We start from the raw sequence: 21,502 nt of genomic DNA on the forward strand, positions 1-21,502 counted from the left end.
ATTTCAAACATGCTAATGCAATTCCACGAATGCCAACATAATTTGAGTCTATTTAAAAGAATGTTGTGGTCAATAGTATCAAATGCAGCACTAAGATCGAGTAACACTAATAGAGAGATACAACCAAGATCGGATGATAAGAGCAAATCATTTGTGACTCTGAGAGCTGTCTCAGTACTATGGTACGGTCTAAATCCTGACTGAAAATCCTCACAGATATAATTTCTTTCTAAAAAGGAGCATAGTTGTGAGGATACTGCCTTTTCTAGTATCTTTGACAGAAAAGGTAGATTTGAGATTGGCCTGTAATTGACTAATTCTGTACGATCAAGTTGCGTTTTTTTAACAAGCGGTTTAATCATAGCCAGCTTAAAAGTTTTTGGTACGTATCCTAATGACAAAGATGAATTAATGATATTAAGAAGAGGATCTATGACCTCTGGAAGCATCTCTTTCAGTAGATTAGTCGGTATAGGGTCTAACATGCATGTTGTCGATTTAGATGATTTAATGAGTTTAACGAATTCTTCCTCTTCTATAGCAATGAATGAATCGAATTTTTCCTTAGGGACACTACAATACACAATGAGTGTGCTCGTTGTACCACGGCGTTGGACTATTTTCTTTAATCTTCTTTAAGCGCAACGGAGCAACTGTGTCTAAAGTGCTGGAAAAGAGTTAAAAGTTTGTCGCAATATCGAGTTCTAAGCTATCTGGGATGCTGAGATGATGAAACTGATCAGGAAGATTATTAATAAAGCAATTAATGGCAGAAGTGATAGGTCTAACATATTTGCAACATGGCGTCGGCTTTGCAGCCTTGGCTAAATGAAGTTTACACAAGACTAGATAATGATCTGAGATGTCATCGCTCTGCTGCAGAATTTCAATGGCATCAACATTGATTCCGTGTGATAATATTAGATCCTAGGGTATGATTACGACAATGAGTAGGTCCTGACACATGTTGTCTAACTCCAATAGAGTTAATGTCTTTAAATGCCAATCCCAATGCGTCTTTTTTGTTATCTACATGTATATTAAAATCAGCAACAATTATGACTGCAACCAGTACTAAATTCTTTGATAAAGTCTGTATGGTGCCCTGGTGGCCTGTATACAGTAGCCAGCACAAATCTCAAATGTGATTTATCATTTACACTATATATTGCTATATTAAGCACCAACACTTCAAAAGAATTATATTTGAAACTAGAAACTTGAAACTTCTTTAGTAATTCTAAAAATATTATTATAAATTACAGCAACACCTCCCCCTTTGCCTTTCAGACGAGGTTCATGTTTATAAACCGTAATCTTGCAGGGTGATCTCATTTAAAGTAATGTAATTGTTTGGTTTTAGCCAGGTTTCTGTCAAACACAGCAGATTATAGTCTATATCTAGATTATAGTCTGTAATCATATCATTAACAATAAGTGCTTTTGAAGTAAGGGATTGAATATTCAGCAACCCAAGCTTTATCATTTGCTCATTTGTATTATATCTGTTTTTTATTTGTTGAACATCAATTAAATTTTAACCCTTAGATGGGTTTAGTTTTTTGTGTTTCCTAATTCGGGGAACAGATACAGTCTCTATATGATGATATCTGGGTGAAAGAGGCTCTATGTGATGGGATTTATCTGACCTTGGTGACGTGAGACGGCTGGCAGACGGTTGGTTTAGCCAGTCTGTCTGCTTTCTGACCTGAGCCCCAATTCATGTTTGAGCTCTAAGACTATGTGCATATTACTAGAGAGAAGAGCAGCACCATCCCAGGAGGGATGAATACCATCTCTTTTCAACAGGTCAGGTCTGCCCCAGAAACATTTCCAATTGTTTATGAACCCTATATTATTTTGCAGACACCACTTAGACAGCCAGCCATTGAGTGAGGACAATCTACTGACTATCTCATCACTCATTATCAGGAAGGGGGCCAGAGCAAATTACAGTGCCTGACATCGTACTTGCGAGTTCATACACCTCTTTAATGTTAATTTTGGTGATCTCCCACTGGCAGAGTCGAACATCATTAGTGCCGATGTGAATAATAATCTTAGAAAATTTACAGTTAGCATTTGCCAGCACTTTTAAATTTACTTTGTCAGGCGCTCTGGCTCTCCCTTAAGCCAAAAGAGTAACACTTGACAATGTTTGACGTAGGAGTAGCGTAATCTTTTATGCCTCTTGTGGTTCAAACAAACAGGGCTGGGCAACAAACTCAAGCTCCTGACATGTTCTTTTTTTTTAAATATCATTTTAGTCTTCTAATGGTGTTTTTTGTTTTGTTTTTTTTGCTTTTTCCTCTGCGCTTGCGCGTTCGTCATTACGTTGTGCGTCAGGTCAAGGGTTACTCTTTCGCTGTAAATCGATGACCTTCTGCCGAAAGCTAGTTATTTTAATCGATAGTTTTAAATACGGATATTTTTCTAACACAAACGCATCACTTCTCTTCAGAAGACCTTTATTAACCCACTGGAGCCGCTTCGAGCACTTTTATGATGGATAGATACTTTTATGGACTTCAGAAACAGTCCATTCAGTGCTTCGGTGCATGGCTTGGAAGAGCCAGGTCATTTTGTTTTTTATATAACTCTGATTGTATTTGTCTGAATGAAGAATGTCATATACACCTAGGATGTCTTGAGGGTGAGTAAATCATGGACTAATTTTCATTTTTGGGTGAACTATCCCTTTAAGGGCAATTATTATTATTTTTTGGCTGTTTTTAGCCCCTATCCATCCACCTAATTTCTCTTGAGTACTTTAATTTAAGGCTGGAATACATTTCACTACTTTTTGCCCATATTTTCACCACACTTTACAGTCTGAAGGAGTCATCGCTAGTCTGCAGTTGAATTTGGCAGATTTTGCATAAAATTGTGTCACTGTCAGCACAAAGTGAGTGTATGTTGCCTAGTGTTTTATAATCTATTCAGATTTTAAAAGTCGAGTTGTGTATTCCAGCCTTTAGTTGTCAATGGTTGATTATTTTTTTACTTTGCTTATTTTTCAACAGGCGTCCCGATGACACCAAGCAGAAGTTCAGATTGGGTTGCTAGTTTAGAAAATAAAATCTTACCTATGGTATTCCTCTTTTGTTTTTATTTTATTTTATTTTTTATATTCAGTAATCTTTACTGATAACTTCCCCCCCTTTTTTGTTACCTTATAGGTTTGCAATGAAGACTTGTGTGACTCTAAGTGCATCTTCAAATGAGTAAAATTTTAAACTATTTATTGTGGAAAGGTATAATCCATTATTTTTTTCCATGGGGAAAATTATTGTGCAACTAACAAGACATTGTTTGAAGTGGAAGATTAGAAGGCCTGTGAAAGATTAGAGATTGTATTTGCCATGTTTCTTGTCATTTTAAAATGCAGCATGAAGCTTGTCTGATTGCATTGTTTTGTTGATACCGTAGTTTATCCTTGATAATCTTTTCTTTTTTTTTCTTTTTTTCATAGTTTTTACACAAGTGTTTGTGAATTTAATGATGGTTGTACAGAAAGTACAAGTATTTTGGACCTCAATTCTGCCCTCCCTTCACCCAGTTGTGGTGTTCATTTGGGGTACATGTGTGATGGAGTTTTTTTTTTTTCTCTCTCTTTTTTGTGAAATGGTTTATATACATTTTTCTTAATGTGTTGGAATAATTTGTTGGAATAAAAACTGTTCATAGAGATGGTTTTGCTGTAGTTTTGAATATTTTAATGTGCACTAAGTATGCAAAAAATTGCACAATGACACCTGAAAATGAATGCATGAGACAAACGAGGTTCTATTTCGAGGGGGCGCAATGCGGCTCAAAAAGCCTTCGTCGAGCAGTATTCAGATGCCATGCCCATGAGCATTTATTTTGTTTTTTTTGTCTAAAACATTTGTACATTACACAACGCATAATCATTTAAATATATCAATTTATTTGAGTTAAATATCTGACAGAAATCTGCCCAAGAAATCACTATGAAATGATTAGATACCCAGTTATCACAAATGGCTCTGATTGGTCAATTATCTGCGCTGAAAAAAAAAATTGTCATCCAATGGCAAAAATGGTATCACATGAACGACGTCTTTGCGCTGCTTAACTTATTCTGAAGAGTAATTTAAAGACAGCGAAATCTTGATCGACATTTCATTAAAATTATACATTGAATAGTTTTAAGACTAATTATTTAAATGTTTATTTATACAGTTCTTTCTAGAGGAAAAAGCCGCGGTCGCGTTGCTGTGGTAACAAGTTGCAAGTCTTTGACATGCATGTACTAAAAGTTTTTAATGTACCTGATAAAAAATAACAGTTACTGAGGCAGCAGCTGCTGGTGATTATAATGAAGAAATTGTGAAAAATTAATGTGACCCTAATCAGAATGACTTGGACTGGAACAAGAAGACGCCGCTGCACTGGGCACTGTCCACAGGCAGGTTATACATTCAGAATAAAAACATGTGCCATTCCAAATGTGTTAATTGTTTTTAAAAACAAATATATATATTTTTTTTTGCTAAATGTTTAAAGAAGCGATCATTATCCTAACTTAAACTTATAATGCTAGTGTAGACTAGTAGTGTGTCCTGTGAAGGTCATGAAAATGAATGTTGAATTGAGGTGAAGTGTGACCTCTGAACTTGATGTCATGAGATTCACCCAGTTGTGTGATGCTAAGCTCTGATCTTGTCTAAGGCCAAACAGAAGTGGTTTGGATACTGATTGAAAATGGAGCAAGAGCTTGTTTGAGGATGGATAATGGATGGATGGCTGCACACTTTGCAGCGGATTCTGGAAGACTAGCCGTATACGACTCCTGCATTCCATCAGACGAGGAGGACTCTGGGGATAAACCTGTCAGGATTGCTCAAATCTATGGACATGAAGAATGCATTCATTTTCTTAAAGTATGATGATTTTTGCATTTAGTAGCTTTGTTCCCCCTCAAATTGGCCATTACACTTTTGACATCCAGTTATGTGTTTGACTTTGATATCATTTAATTAATAGTATGATATTTAATAGTTTTGTTCAGAGGTATTTAAAAGCAAGATATCTATAAGGAGAAGTGTGGGTAGCACTTTATTTTACAATCCTATACGATACTTCTTATAGTAATTATTACAGAAACTGGGTAATAACTAGGTACTAACCCTGTACCTTACCTTAAACCATGTAGTTATCTAATATAACCCACTACTTTTGTTTTCTTAACTATATTTGTCATATAATCAGTCCTCCTTGGATTGACTCCAATTAGAGGTCAAATAAAGTTTGTACTCACTTTATATTATTTTTCTGGTATTTTCTGCAATATGTTCTGTTGATGTTTGGACTAGATTTGTGGCTACTGTATGTGATGCTAGGCATTTAATAACGTGGTGTTCCCTGTATTTCCAGGGCAGAGATTGAGAACAGAAACTATTGGCAAATGGCAACATTGCCCTTAGATGATACTGATGAAGAATGGGAACAGGAGCAAAAAGAAACCAGACTGCAAGAAAAAAACAAGTAATTAAAAAGTAGGTTTTATTATGCCATGAGAGCAAAAATACAAACGAATATGCTTTATTTGCTGTGCATCTAAATGTAAAGGACAGTAAAATAGCATGCTAAAATTCATATTCATTTATGACTGTCACCAGTTTTATATTTATACCAAGTAGTCTATGTAGAAACAAAAGCATTAATGAATATACATCAAATGAAATATGCCATTTTTAGAAAGAAATATTAACCGCTCACCAACAGAAATCTAAATACATTCATAATACAGTAAACAAACATGACTACATCTATATACATTATCCTCTGAAGTACAATATCATAAATGTACAGTGTTTTAGAAAACAATTAACTAACTATTTTAATCTGCATTGAATGTGACAATTTAATCCATGAAGTTTCCTCGTATTCCATGTTTTCTCTTTCGGTACTTCTAGAATGCACTGATTAAACCATTCACATACTGATTTGGGATAAAAACAACAACGTTAGAACATATGTAGACACGAAATAAAAATATTTGTAACTTACACAAACACAAATGTAACTTACCTTAAATCTGTCCAATCTTTATTTATTTTTAACCGAATATGTTGCTTTTGTTGAGCTTTCACTTTTAGAATGTGCTGATTGCTAATGTAAGAACATGTGAGAATATTAGCTCTGTGTTACTATATGTATATTAAATAATAATATAATATTTGTGTTTGTGATGCAGTTTGCATCTGTAAAAGTGTATATTTCCCTTGCACGCACTAACCTTGGAACCTCTGAAACGCTTCCGAAGTGCATCGCGAACCTTTGGAGAAAATCAAATATGCACATTTTGAGCATCACTTAAGTTTTATAGACTGAAATCTTGTGCTAGCAAATTTGTTCAGTAATGGTCCAGTAAGCAAAATTAAAGTGGTTAAAATGTTATATTTTCAGCCTTAATTCCTAAAAACAATCATATTGAGGGCACGTAGTGGGCGTAGTTACCTTTTTCTCTCCAAAGCAGTTTGTCAGCAGTATGAAAAAGCCCTGTAATAAAATACAATAAGATATTTTAAAGTACATGCATGAATGCACTCAGTATGAGTACATAAGTAGATAGTGTTTGATGCTTGACCCTCACCTGTAGTGAATTGAGTACTGTAAATGTGTAGTTCACGATTTGGGCCAAAGGTGTGTTTGTAAGGTCAAGATCCAATATAAAAAATCCAAAGATCCAAGTTATTCCGAGGATAGGGCTTAGGAAGACTATTGTCTTAATCATACTCTTGGCAACATCCTTTTCGTCCCGCGCCTTTGCCTCTGACACAGTAGGGGTTACGATCTTCATGATCACCACAGCCAAGGTGAACAAGTTTATAAACACAATAGTTCCGACAGGAAGGATAAAAGCAAAGATGGAGCCCTTCAATTTACCCTCATAAACGAGCCAGCAAGTATCTTTGGAATAGTATCGACCCTCTGTACCATTTTCGAATGTAATGTAGGTTGTTGCCACACATATTATTGGGCATACGTAACCAAGAGTGATAGACAATCCCCAAAAAACCCTTTTCTGCAGATGGTCAAAGACAAATATTATTTGGTGAAGAATCACAAAACTCAAGCACAGCATCCAGAAGAAGACGGCTAGGAAAAAAAAGTGTTTGACTAATGTGATAATGTGGCACCATTGGGGGATCTCCTCAGGTTTAGATGATGCTAAAAATCCACAGTGTGCAAACAGCAAGCATAAGCAGATGTTGAATATGGCTACATGCCGAAAATTGGAGATGTCTGATTTTACAACTGTATCCCATATCAAAATCTCAATGATTAAACACAGAACAAGTGAAATGATTGATATTCCTAAGCCAACGTAGGTCAGTTCCTCCATGTAGGGAAGGGTCTCTTCATTTTTGGACATCATTATGGTGAACGCAGAGTTGTGGGTACATGTACATAACTCTGCATCGTCCGCACCACCCCATGTACACCCTTCTTTAGACCACTCACTCTTCTTTACATCCCAGAAAACACAATACATATAATGATTTGGGAGTCTTTTTTTAGAATATTCGAACCTCAGAACAACTTGAGTCACATTGGTATTGTTTACAGCGGTAACTGACAAGATGGTGGTCTCTGAGGTGGCGTTTTCTTTCAACTTGGTTTCTGGTAAAATTTCATGAAGGTTCCGGAATCCTACGACCTTAACCCCACTGTCTGCTTTGACGCTGGCATTGAAGGAGTTGCAAGAGCCATCACAGAGCTGCAGTTCAACATTTCCAAACTTGTAACGAGCATTCGAGGACAGATTTGTGTTGTTCACCATTCCCTCAATAGTCTGTAGATATGTTACAGATAAATTTGTGTTGTCGGTGTGAGGGTTTTTCCAGGCTTCTGTTTTGTTCAAAACATTGCTTGCAGAGCTGACCAAGTCCTGCAATGTAAAACCAAGAAAGTGAAATGCGATTAGACTTTGAACAGAGGAATTTGATTAATTGTCATTTTGAATGAATGATGAATTGAAGTGAAAGGTACTTTACATGCTACAAGATAAAAATACTGTAATCATACAAATGAAAGTGATAGACATCAATTTTGTCTAAACATTTCCAGGGTTGACCGACATGGTGAAAAAGTATCTAAACCTTTTGACCAGTACGGCTCACACGATGGCAAAAAATAAAAAAATAGTTTCATTTTGGTGGCATTGGCCAAGTTTTGAAGCATGAAGTAAATGTTTTTGGGTGAGTTTAATACATTTTGCATACATGCAATAGAGTCCCATAAAACAATTGTGATAATTGCACTTACAAATGTTAAGACTGTAAAATATTTGAGATGTTTGCCAATTTGAGAAGTTCTATGACATTTGTTTTCACATGGGTTGTTACTCCAATATATTGTAATAGATCAGAAAAAATAACCCTGTTCCTGAGCTGGAAATGTTTAGATGTGGGTCAATTTAGGGTTGGGTACAGAACTTGTTACTTTAAAGACACCGACCGAATTGGGTCGGTACTACCGAGTACTGATTCACATTAAATCAATCGGTGCCAAATTTTGGTACATGAGAACGCACCTGGGTGCGAGAGTAAGACATTTAAATACAAATCTTGCATGTTCTGCATGTCTCTGTGTGAATGAATGGCACAGACGCGCGGTTTCATTTACCACACACACACACACACACACACACACACACACACACACACACACACACACACACACACACACACACACACACACACACACACACACACACTAAACGGCTCTGGAGATGAAGTTCATGCCATGAATGCATGAACTTCATCTCCAGAGCTGTTTTGAGAGACTCTGAAGTACATCAGCATTTACTAGGGCTGGGTAAAAAATATCGATTTCTCAATTTTAATCGATTCTTAAATCCCAAGAATCGATTAGGCTAGTCATCCTGCTTTCAGTTGATGAATGAAACATTGTAGCGCGCATCCCATCCAATAAATTGCAATAATCTTTGTGCTTTACTATTGATATAAAACAAAGTCTCAGATTTCAAATTACGTCCATTTTCTTACGAAATTCAAAAACATAAATACCGTTTTGGCGCTGTGGCGTGAAATCGCTCTGGCTCAGCTCAAGAGAAGCAGCAGCGCAGAGCGCACGTTATCATCTCTTCCGCCTTAATACCAGTTACCGCGCGAAATAAACATGAATGAGCATCTGAAAGTGTGTTAAAAGATAGAGTACAACTTATCGAAATCCGTATCATGTGACATGGAATCGCTCAATCAGTGTTTCAACCGTGGAAAGACGCCAGTAAAACAGCTTGTAAACAATGTCATGTAACGTCACATTTACCTCAGAAAAACCATATCCAGTGACCATAAACTCATTAGTCAGCTAGAAAAATGAAATGTAGAGAGGAGCATTTTGCTAAATATATGAACCATATTACATATCATTATAATTTATGTTCTTCAATATTTAATGCATGTTTGAATAAATCTGCCAAGTTTTTATGACAGCCACCATTTAAATGTTTATGCTTCATATAACTTTATTATTATAAAAATAAATAAAAGTTTAATTTAAGTGTTCGTATACAAATCAGTACATTTTTACCTTCAATATTATAGTAGGCTAATGAAGCCTAGTAGGCTACCACTGACTCCCATAGTTTACAGCATTAGTTAAGAGATTTGTTATCCTTGACAAAATTTGCCATGTATTGTACCTGATATCCAAAATATTAAATATTGAATCAAATTGAAATCGAATCGAAAGCTTGTGAATCGAAATCGAATCGAATTGTGAAATTTGTGTCAATACCCAGCCCTAGCATTTACAGTTTCATTTTAAGAAAAACTATCGTCATATCATAAACACATGGAAACTCAAAGGTCTTCAAGGCAAAATAAAATAAGTTTGGTTTAACTTGACAAATATATTACTGTTGTACGGTAGAATTTAGATACGTCTCAATGTAATAATAATACTAACACCAATAATAATAAATTATCAAAACTTTATTTAAGGAATAATCACAATTTATCTTCCATGTTTTAATTTTAACAGCATAAAGCTCAGTTGTGCTGCATGTTGTTTGACAAAAAGTTTAATTTCATATGGTTAAAAGATAAATTAAATTAATGTTTTATGTCTTCATTTGATTACCAGAAATTTTTTTACAATTAAAAAAAGAAGATTTTTTAATGTTTTTAAAAGAAGTATCTTCTGCTCACCAAGGCTGCATTTATTTGATAAAAAACAATAAAACAAAAACAGTCATATTGTGAAATATTATGACAATTTAAAATGACTGTTTTCTATTTTAATATATTTTAAACTGTAATTTATTCCTGTGATCAAAGCTGAATTTTCAGCATCATTACTCCAGTCTTCAGTGTCACATGATCCTTCAGAAATCATTCTAATATGATGATTTGATGCTCGAGAAACATTCATTATTATCAATGTTGAAAACAGTTGTGTACAATTTTTTTTCAAAATTCTTTGATGAATAGAAAGTTCAAAAGAACAGCATTTATTTACAATATAATATTTTCTAACATTATAAATGTCTTTACTGTAACTTTTGATCAGTTTAACTCATCCTTGATGAATAAAAGTATTGATTTATTTTATTTATTTCCCCCAAAAATAAAAATTTTATTCTTACTGACCCCAAACTTTTGAACGGTAGTGTTTAATGTTACAAAAGCTTTAGATTTCAGATAAATGCTGTTCTTTTGAACTTTCTATTCATCATAGCATCATGAAATAAAAATTTAAATAACTGTTTTCAACATTGATAATAATCCTAAATGTTTCTTGAGCATCAAATCATCATATTAGAATCATTTCTGAAGGATCATGTGACACTGAAGACTGGAGTAATGATGCTGAAAATTCAGCTTTGATCACAGGAATAAATTACACTTTACTGTATATTCACATAGAAAACAGCTGTTATAAATTGGAATAATATTTCACAATATTACTGTTTTTGTTTGTATTTTTAATCAAACAAATGCAGCCTTGGTGAGCAGAAGATACTACTTTTAAAAACATAAAAAAATCTTACTGACCCCAAACTTTGTGTATGTGTGTGTATATATATATATATATGGTTGTTTTTATGAATATACAAACATCACAGACAATGGCAGACAGCTCTGGCATAATGTCAATAACACGTGTATAAATGACTTTTAATTTACAGTTATTGAGGTCAAGATGCCTTAAGTACCGAAAAAAGGTACTGTTGGGTACCGTTTAAAATGTGAACGGGACCCAACCCTAGGTCAAATATTACTAAAGGTTTAAAGAAGAATAAAAAATGAATAAGAGGTTTAGAAAATCTAGAGAGAAAACATACTTACAGGTAGGACAGTATCATTCCATTGATTTAACTGGCGTATAGATATAATATTCATGTCTCCGAAAATAATTACAGATGCATTAATATTTGCATATGCGTTGAATGTCTCGCTGGTTGTCGATTCCTTTATGCGTCCAAAAATTTCAAAGGCATTGTCCTTAATGAAGCCAATACCTTTATTTAAATCCTGTTATTATGAAGGTAAAAAACAAAAAAAAAACAATCAAGTGTTTAGTACTAAGAAAATCTGGCCAGCAATGAGGAATGGGTAAATGAATACCAAAGAGTGGTACCTGTACAGCCTTTTGAATGCCATTCAGGTCCACATTCACACAAGAGGAGATTTCCTTTCCCCAGACTGTGCCATCGCATGCTCTCATTTTCAAACCAACAGTATTGTCTTCACAAGGCAACCTGGCTATGCAACCGCTTTTTGTGTTGGGCCAGTCATTATCTTTTGCACAGAATGTTGACGTGGCTGTATTAAGGAATGAAAAACGACAGATTTGTTTTTCTCGTCATTTTTGTTTTCACAATTATAAATCAGAAAACATTCACTAGGTTTTAGTAAGTATAATATGCATCTGTTTGGAAGAAGCAAAATAATGCAGCTGTTCACCCGCATCAAATAGCATTAGTTCACTCAAAATGAAATTTGTGTCCCCATTTAATCACCATAATGCTGTTATAAACCTGAATGACTTTCTTCAGTGGACGTTTTTTGAATAATATCCTAGCCACTCTTTTCCATATAAGTGAAAGTGAAATAAAAAAATAAAAATAAAAAACACAACAGTAATTCCAAGTCATACAATAGCTTTATGTAATGAACAGTCTGAACGTCATTCATCTTCCACCACAGCTCTCAAATGTTGTTTCTGTAGTCATTACTTTTGCACTCCAATTAAGAGCTTTGATGGAGGGGAAGATTATCAGTGAATAAGACTTAGTGTTGTCGAATGGTTTCAGAAGATGTATCTTTGTAGTTTTTTGACATTTTGAAGCTTCAAAACACCTATTGTATGGAAAAGAGCGCCCTGAGTGTCCTTCACAATTTTCAAAATACAAAAAAACTAAACAAATAAAGGCATACAGGCTTTTGTATGAAAGCCCATTTTTACCACATAAGAAAAACAAAATCATAGTTTGGTAAGTGATAATTATAATATAATGATGAGATACTAATTCATGAGATAAAAGGTTGACATTATTACATATTCAAAGTCAATATTTTCAACTTTTTCCTCATACTGTAATTATGACTTAGTATCTCATAATTTCAACTTTTTATTTCCTGATAGTTATTTACCAACGCATGTTTTTTTTTCTTTTCTTTTTTCTCCTTTTAGCAGAAATGGGCTTCCATAAGTTTGGACATGATGCTGAGTAAAAGATGAAGGCTGAACGTTATTAAAATTAAAGCGCTTAATGTTGGTGATATTTTAGTCACGTAAGTCTGTAAGGCAAAAAGCTTTTAATTAATGTGTGTATAAATGTGTGTGTATATATATATATCATAAGGTGAATTGGTTCATTTCTTAACCATTAGCACCAGTTTTTATTCAAAAAAAAAGTTTTTTCCCCCAAGAGTTGTCCCAAACATGTCTACTTCCACCCACCACTGGTCAGACTAACTTACTAGACTCGTCCCCAAACTCACACTATTACGGTAGTTGAATCGATGCTGTATTGGACTGGTCGATTGTCACGTAAAAAAAAAAATAATTCACACACTTCACTTTTGAATTATTGTCTGCAACTTTAAAAGTTATAGAATTTAGAAAATAGTTAAACACCAACACTTACGTAGAATGATGTGGATCTCTACATTCGCCGTTCTGCTGTTGTTTTTTTTAGATCTATTGTTTGTGAATGTACAGGTGACATTAACTGTCTCGTCCTTTTTTGCACAATATACGGTCGCCTCTGCTTTGTAAGATATACCGTTCTTCTGGTTTTCTAAAGAATGCAGTGATATGAAAATTGTTTATCATCAAATGTGTAAAAACCATATAGATATTTATCTTTTCATCACATTGTTTATGCTAGTTGTGTTTACATTGAGAGAGCAAAAATGGTAATGAGATATGCTTACCTGGATCTTTTTGTTTGAAATTAAGAAGATTCGGATCAGGATTCCATGTAACGGTGTAATTTTCTTTGTCGTCAGAAATCCAACACTCGATTACAGTTGGAATCACTGTTTTTTTACCATCACTACAGTCAGGAAATTGGGGGTTGCTCATGGCCTGAATTTCTGGCAAAAGTGCTATGTCCAACTTTTTACTTGCTGTGTGTTTTATGGACCCACTTGTGTACACGCATGTAAATGTTCCTATAGGTAGACAGACTTTAATGGTCAGGATTTACATTTCTCAGACAAATCAACATAGAAATAAATGATTCTGCATATTACCCCATAACTGGAAAAAGATTTTACTAGGGAAACTGGTGCAAAATATCTGTAATAAAAATGGAAGTTTGGGGAAGCCACTGTGGCTCTTTGACTTGCACATCAAAGCGTGCAGACAAAGCGCAATAAAAGCTGTCATGCTATCCTGCGATCAGAGGCAGATTCCTGATGTTTGGGAACGCAAAGAGACAGTTCTGGAAGGTCAATATACCCAACCATTTTGATATAACACTTTGGCTCAGGTATTTCAGAGTGATCAAACCAACATTTAAGATGCTGTGCAATGAAATTGGCCCGCTGGTTAGTCCAGTACAAGCCCATGCTCTGTGTTTTTTGTTGCATATCAATGGATCTTTTCTGTAAATACCTGTCTCAGTTCAGAGGCTGCATCCTTCGAAGAATGCAGACTTTAAAGACCACACATTCAAAATTCCGACTGAATTGATTGTTAAAAGCCATGGTCACTGAGGAATGTTCTTGTCGCCTAGCAACTGTGACATCCATTGATGAGCGGCTGTAATGTTTGTACTAGGCTTTTTTGAAAGTTATATCAAAGATTATAGAATAACAGAAGACGAGTTACTCGTATTGTTTTGAATGGGGAAAAGTGTAACGCTCAACATGGCCCGCCTTCTAAATAAGAGCCAATGGCCGATTGGTAAAGTCATCGAGTCACTGCATCTGCTGTTAGGAGCTCCGGTTCCTATAGAAACAGTCAGACGCAAGCTTCCACTGCACATGCGCATTAGCTTGATCCAGCCTGAAATAATGTTGTTTTCTGTCATGATTAGAGCGTTTAGAAACTAAATGTATGAGACAGTTGTTATCAGATTTCATTGGTGATTTTCAAACATGAAATTTAATCGTAAGCTTGGCAAACAGTTTTGGAGAATTTGATGTTTCCCCATTCAAAGAGAAGCTGCACTTGCATGCCGGAGAGGCGTTTCAAAGATGGCCGCCGAGTGAAATGACTTGTAAAGGGACTTTGGTTATATTCAACTGTCTGAAAACAAAACAGGGGTCATAACGTATCTAAATATTTTACCTTGGTCCATTTCTGTACATAATGAGTATAAATTATAAAATCGCATCTCAACATTAGCTCAACATTGGAACTGCTTATATATATATATATATATATATATATATATATATATTTTTTTTTTTTTTTTTTTACATTTGTATCATTAGATATTTTAAATATACATTTTTAATTTATAAGTTAAAACCCAATACTTAAATTTAAAAGTTTAATCCGGCAATTTCTTTAAAAAAAAAATCTCTCGTCACCAGCGCGTAATGAATTCTGGGGTAGGCAAGGCCACAAAGGATCCATCTGTTGTATCCCTCATTGCCCGTGAAACTAAGGGCGCATTTGAGAAGGATGCAGCCTCTGAATTGAGACGCAGATAATGTTTTTGTTCCCACCATCGTTTATTCGCATGTCTTCTTAAAATTGAGCACGTTTTTAAAAAAAAAAATTATGCGATAACCCAAAATTCATATATAAATAGGAAGATGAAAGCATTGCTACTGAAACATGATATCACTTTTACACTGAAATTAGCCAACTCAGATTGAATTATCTAAATATTTTAGCATTAAGCATCTTAATTATGTGTGCAGAAACATATACCTTTCCAGCTTCCTGAAATGCCATTTAGGTTAAGAATGTTCTTTGTCGGGGTGGAGGTGGTGTCCTCTGTCCGGTTGGCCTCCTTTCCTTTTGAGATCTCTGTTGTTTTATTCTGGACATTTGTCAAGTACCACTGTGCATCTCCGAGTTCTTCTGGTGGAGTACAAGTTATAATTGCAGAGGAGCCTATATCAATCGGTTGCTCCAGAGGTACGGAAATAGTGACAAGGCCTTTGGAGAAAATAACAAGTTGTGACTGTAACAAACTCTTCTTTATCGCTTAATGTTGTGTCAAAAGTTTTCACAATAAATAAATAGGTTACCTGTTGTTGTCAGCTCAGAATTATTCAGTGGCTTGATTACTTTCACAAGATCTGAAGAGCTGACTGAACCAAGTAACCGCACCGTATACTCTACAATCACACTGCCATACCTTTAAATAAATGGGAAACATTACTACATCTGTCTCTTATCTATTTCTAATGTGTTGTGTGTAGAAAGAGCAAGAAACAGTAGCTGCCAGAGGTGCTTGTTATCATGATTACCTGTAACCGTTGATAATCAGAGAATCAAAATATTTCAATGTGCTGAATTGTTCCTTTAACTAAAAGAAATGAAAACATGCAGGTGAGGTATATGTACAAACAGTTTAAGTATATCTATTGATGAAATTAAATTAAATAAAAAACTACAATATGTTTTTAGTCTTTGTTGCCTGTATATTTTACAGTTCATATACTGTATGGACAACTGAAAGCTGATTTGAACCTTACGCAGGCCTACCACCATAATAATACATGCAGGCAAAAGGGAATGATGACTTTAAGTTCATCATATTTGCCATTTCCATAAACAATGGCTAGAAGAGGGTGCACAGTGTTACCAACACACAGACTAAACACAATAATGATGTAATAAACATTAACTAAACAACTTAAAATGTAAAACATAAAATACCATAATGAAAAAAACTGGTGAAAGAATGTAAGAAGCATAATCTTTAATACAATGTAATGTATGGACTTAAATCTGTATACCATATTTTCTTTTCATCTTGCTTGATAAAATGATTAAAAAAAACATACAAACACATTTTCTTAAGTGTTGCGTTGATTTTTAGCAGTACATACCATAATAATTACGAAATATTCCAAGCCCGGATCTTTTTTATTAAGTAATGTGTAGTAAGTATCATTCAGTGTAGTAGCTCCATTAATGCTTACTGTAAAAAACAAGAAGAATTACAGCATTCAATAAACATTTAAGAAATCATTAAGAAATCCTGTGCCCATATCAAACATTACTCTACCTCTTTTTTCAGACAGACAGACAGCAGTGTCATTAACTTTTATCCTGCAGGCCTCGCCTTTGCAGCAGGCATACTTTTTGCATATGTCCTCACTCCATGTGTAATTTTGCATGCATGAACAATTCTTCTCCATCTCATTCAGTGTGCAATCTGCAAACAAGCACATTCAAGTTTTTTTCTTCTTCCGTAATGTCAGCAATTGGTTGATCAGAAATGCAACAATTGTCCATAAAGTTTATTTTTGTTAATCAACTTTTGGATCATTCCCCTTATGCATACCTACCCATAATACCCCGTTTCATAAATCATATTAGTTTCCTTTTTTAAATATCAATTTAAGTGAACATTGGGGTGAAGTTGGTAAACAAACTATCAATTTATAGGTTTTTCCTAACTATAGAAATAATTTTCCATCATTATAGACTATTGGACATCATCCTCCAGGAACTGACATCATTTTTTTTATTTACAACCATTATGTCTTGTTTGATCAATACATAAATCAGTTTGATGCTTTCAAAGATGCTTAAAAATATGAGTTTTAATGTCCTCAATGCAAGCCAACTATTAGTAATGAGTTAGCATTATTAATGTTGATGTTTCTGAACTTGATCAGAGCATAATGCTGAAAGTCTTATTCCTTTTTACAGAAATACATCCTTAAAATTACAGCAGTATTTACATTTTTACAATTAAATGCTACCGCACAACAGGAAAGACCCTTTTTAAATGTTCTTTTTTATTGCCATTCTGATTGCACAAGGAAACGGCCCAATGTACTTGTAATATGAGGACATTTTCAGTATAGATTTTTCACAGGTGTTTTAGTAAAAAAAAAAAAAAAAAAAACGCCTTTTGGGGTTTAAGGAAGCATCTGTAAAATGAACGGATAATGTCTTGGCTTAAGGTAGGAAATTACCAGTAGCCTATCTTGTCCATGTGTTTTTTTGTTTGTTTGTTTTTACTGATTTTTTCTTAGTGGTGGTGTTGTGTAATTTCAAGCATTCTTTGTTTGTTTACCTGTTGTCCTGGTGATATCGGTTACAATCCCATTGTTCACATGTATTTGTGTAAGACTTTCCAGATGCTTAGTGACATTGGGATTCACCGATTTCTCAAATTCAAGCTCAAGCAAGTACACCTTTGTGGAATTATCTGGAATGAAGCATTGTGACAGTATTCAGTTTGACGATGATCAATGGAAAAAAACATTGTATTCAATAGATTATTATTGATGAGCAGAAAAAAATCTATATATTACCTGCCACAGCAACCTATCAATCAAAAATGTGTAAAAGAGTTAATACTTATAAATTGTTTGTATAACTAAAGAACTTTGAAAAAAAAAAAAAATATATATATATATATATATATATCAACCCACCTTAAAAATCAATGCCAGAAAAATGAGAATGAAGCCTTTAGACAATTTCATTTTTGTGCCATCAACTTCTGGTGAATGGAACAGAGCGCAGTCATTCATATGAACGTGTGCTTATGCCTTCCATCAGTGACGTCAATCAGGCAATATATTTACATTTATTCATTTATCACACACATTTATCCAAAGCGACTTACAAATGAGGAATACAACAAGAGTTTCATCTTAAGGAGGCAATAGCGCTAAATGAGAGTTTCAAACATCATTCAGAATAGAACAAACTGGAACAGGGAGGGTTTTAAGAAGTGAAAGCAAAGTTGATTTTTTTTAAATAATAAATTGACGGCAACAATATGCATTCAGATACACAACCAATCAAAAGTTTGGAATTTGTTTTTGAAAAAAGTCTCTTCTGCTCACTCTTCTGCATTTATTTGATCAAAGATACAGTAAAAACAGTAATATTGTGAAATATTAATACAATTTAAAAGAACTGTTTTCTATTTGAATATATTTCTATTTGAAGAAATCATTCTAATATGCTGATTTTCTGCTCAAGAAATATTTATTATTATTATCAATGTTGAAAACAGCTGCTTCATATTTTTGTGAAAACTGTGATACACTACAAAAGTTACATTTGGGGTTAAATAAGATCAAATAAATAAATAGTAATTATTTTATTCAGCAACAACGCAAAATATTCTATTTCAAATAAATGTAACTTTCTATCAAAATGGAAAAACTTTCTATCAACTTTCTTTAACTTTTCCGACAAAGAATCCCGAAAACATTTATCATGTTTTCCACAACATTTTCAACATAATAACAAGAAACATTATTCATAATTGAGCAGCAAATCATCATATTAGAATGATTAGTTGACAATGAAGACTGGAGTAATGATGTTCAGCTTTATCATCACAGGAATTAATTACATTTTAAATACATTCAAATAGAAAAATTTATACTGTAATAATATTTCACAATATTACTGTTTTTACTGTATTTTGGATCAAATAGATGTGAACATAAGAGACTTCTTTCAAAATGAAATACGTCCTGATACATGAAGAAAACTGGCTAGAAACCTTTAAGCGTTTTGACGTACCTCTTTGGCTTGTAAATCCTGACAGCATTATTAACTTCTGGATTCAGGTCGTAATTTAATCGCAGTGATCACTTCATTAAAAAAAGTTATGAGTGTCCATACAGACAGACTGAGAGGAAGGAATGATATCCCAGTCAACGGATTTTCCCAATAACCATCCTGATTTGCATTATTCAGGTCACATGACTCAAAAGCATCAGAGACTTGATTCAAATTATTCTCCACCATAAAAAATGCCTCCTCTCGATTAAAAATATAGCCTACTGTGTGATGCACTGTAAAAAAATATTGCTGGTTTAACTTAAGTTATCTGGTTGCCTTAAAATTTTGTTCATTGAAATTAAAAACGAGTTAATACAAAGCAAGAGATTTGGTTTAATCAACAGAAACTTAAAATATGATGAGTTATTTGAGAAACATTAGTGAATCTAAGTTGATTTGACAGAAGAAAAAAGTTGTGATAACAAATCGTGAAATAAATTTCTTGGGCCGTTCACACAGTACGTGTTTTTCCATTCCACTGCGCTACTTTTCTGTTATTTTTTAATGTAAATGCACTCTATCCCAGTGTTTTCCAGCCCTGTTCCTGGAGGCACTGCACATTTTGGATGTCTCCCACATCTGACTCATATATATCTGGTCTTGGAGTCTGTACTAACTGATGAGTTGAATCAAGTGTGTTTGATTAGAAATAATTTGAAAACGTGTAGTGTTGGCCAAGCCACTGGAAGTCAAGCCTGCAACCTTTAGCCAAAAAGCATAACGGCTAAAGCTAAAGCTAAAGCTAAAGCGGTGACTTTGTCGGTACGCAGGGAAGGAGACGAGGCCTTTTCTTTTTTCTTTTCTTTTCTTTTTTTTATGGATATCAATAGAGGAGAGGCTTCACTATGCTGAATAAACAGCTTTTGTATGGAAATAGCTTATTTAATGAATTAACAGCCTGGTCGCTAATCTTAAACATGTTTTACACTAAACAATACTTTTGTTGGGAACTATATGTAGATTTTCCCTTGATAAAAATGATATTTTTTAAGATAAGGCCGAGTAGGGAATGTGCGACAGGACTCATTCACGGCATTAAATATTGAGTGATATTGTATATTGTCTAAAGAAAATAAACAATATCGATGCTTTCTTTGGCTTTCAGGTTTTACCAAGACTTGAATGACTGACTGCCAAGGTCTATGATGCTGATATAACGCATTTTAATAAAAAAAATAAAAAAAGAGAAAATGTATAAATATGAGAAAAATAGCCAAATATTGACCAATAAAAGACAAACATAAGTACATAAAAATTGATACATGAGTAAAAAGTCATAAAAACAACTATAACAATCATCTGAACCCATGACTTCATGTGCAAACGCATTCAACAAAGCACCCATTATACAAAGATCCATCAGGCTGCTAGTGTGCATGGTAAAGTCTAAACCAGACACTATTCAGTTAAGAGTGTCCAAAGGCATGTACGGAAAGAACCAAATAAACAGATGTAATGGTTACATAAAAATAAATCTTATGACTGATTTGATCCATAGCATATACTGCATCATATTGTTGTTTAATGAAAAAAGTAAACAAAATAATGATGTGTTCTCTCCATGGCTTCCAGGTTTCAACAAATTGTAATTATTTATGACTGATGTGTATGCCTAATGATAACGCTTTTTAATAAATGAAGGTAAACTAAATATAAAGATTTTGATTAATAAATGTGTTCTTTCTATGGCTTCCAGATTTCAACAATTAAATTACATTTTAGTGACTAGTACCACTGCTATGTATGCCCAATAAAGCAGTTTTTTAATGAACAGATTCAAATCTAATCTTAAATAAGGTTTTAAGAGTGGGCAGTGCATATATGCGCACTGTAGTGAGAAATATGTGCTCTTTTTTTTGCTCAGTAAAGCACATTCCTGCACACACTGCAGTCCTACTGTACGTTTATTAGCGATATAACACCAAATATAGAACATTATTCACAAGGCGAACACGCCAATTGACAAGAAACTGTAAAACTGTATGCTGGCCACTGATGTCACATCCATTGTATGATAGGCTGATCCAAGTTAGTCGTTACGCTTTCTCCAATGGTAAGAGCCACAGACCCTTTCATCTCCCTATAATAAGACAATCTCTGGTGATGTTGGTGTGCCTCCAGGAACAGGGTTGGGAAACACTGCTCTAGATGGATGTCTTTAACCATTGCACTGGCATCTTTTGCAGCGTCTCGCGCAAGACACAGCATACACGACGCTCAAGTTAAAGTGGCTATTTGTACGAATTTTCATGTAGAACTCACATGT

At 34.3% G+C, this 21,502-nt stretch overlaps 3 protein-coding genes across 4 annotated transcripts in view; 2 read left to right on the plus strand and 1 right to left on the minus strand.

Annotated features, from left to right (window-relative positions):
• The window catches only part of tdrd6b (tudor domain containing 6b), a 39,941-nt gene extending 36,275 nt beyond the window's left edge, over nt 1–3,666 (plus strand). The window contains exons 3-4 of one of the 2 annotated variants that reach the window (XM_082142942.1): nt 3,024–3,091; nt 3,180–3,666. In XM_082142942.1, coding sequence (XP_081999068.1) covers nt 3,024–3,091; nt 3,180–3,224 — 113 coding nt within the window. In that variant the 3' untranslated portion in view covers nt 3,225–3,666. Of the gene's footprint in view, nt 1–3,023; nt 3,159–3,179 lie in introns of those variants that run through there. The other variant, XM_082142941.1, reaches the window with a different exon arrangement.
• A 335-nt stretch (nt 3,667–4,001) lies between these two features.
• On the plus strand, nt 4,002–5,512 carry ankrd66 (ankyrin repeat domain 66; the record flags this gene model as incomplete). The annotated part of the gene is given in 5 exon segments (XM_082142866.1): nt 4,002–4,014; nt 4,310–4,359; nt 4,363–4,429; nt 4,693–4,904; nt 5,405–5,512. Coding segments are annotated over 5 exon segments (450 nt in total).
• Nucleotides 5,510–21,086, minus strand: adgrf3a (adhesion G protein-coupled receptor F3a). The gene is made up of 18 exons (XM_082142784.1): nt 19,195–21,086; nt 18,087–18,154; nt 17,964–17,976; nt 17,723–17,857; nt 16,703–16,852; nt 16,524–16,615; nt 15,939–15,997; nt 15,717–15,826; nt 15,394–15,624; nt 13,440–13,679; nt 13,151–13,303; nt 11,638–11,822; nt 11,346–11,531; nt 6,620–7,918; nt 6,484–6,525; nt 6,263–6,301; nt 6,055–6,135; nt 5,510–5,965 (listed from the first exon to the last, which is right to left on the minus strand). The coding sequence occupies exons 1-17, from the start codon at nt 19,220–19,222 to the stop codon at nt 6,073–6,075; spliced, it is 3,093 nt and encodes a 1,030-aa protein (XP_081998910.1). The 5' UTR covers nt 19,223–21,086; the 3' UTR covers nt 5,510–5,965; nt 6,055–6,072.
• Between the last annotated feature and the right edge of the window lie 416 nt (nt 21,087–21,502).

The sequence above is a fragment of the Leuciscus leuciscus genome, assembly GCF_965113295.1.
Source record: "Leuciscus leuciscus genome assembly, chromosome: 17".
NCBI lineage: Eukaryota > Metazoa > Chordata > Actinopteri > Cypriniformes > Leuciscidae > Leuciscus > Leuciscus leuciscus.

Bases quoted from the DNA above. Each gene is read 5' to 3' on its own strand.
- adgrf3a (XM_082142784.1), bottom strand. From the start codon at position 19,222: ATGCTGTCAGGATTTACAAGCCAAAGAG. The intron at 13,680-15,393 runs GTATATGTTTCT...GTCTACCTATAG, and splicing joins CATTTCAGGAAGCTGGAAAG to GAACATTTACATGCGTGTAC. The intron at 11,532-11,637 runs GTACCACTCTTT...TCATAATAACAG, and splicing joins GCATTCAAAAGGCTGTACAG to GATTTAAATAAAGGTATTGG.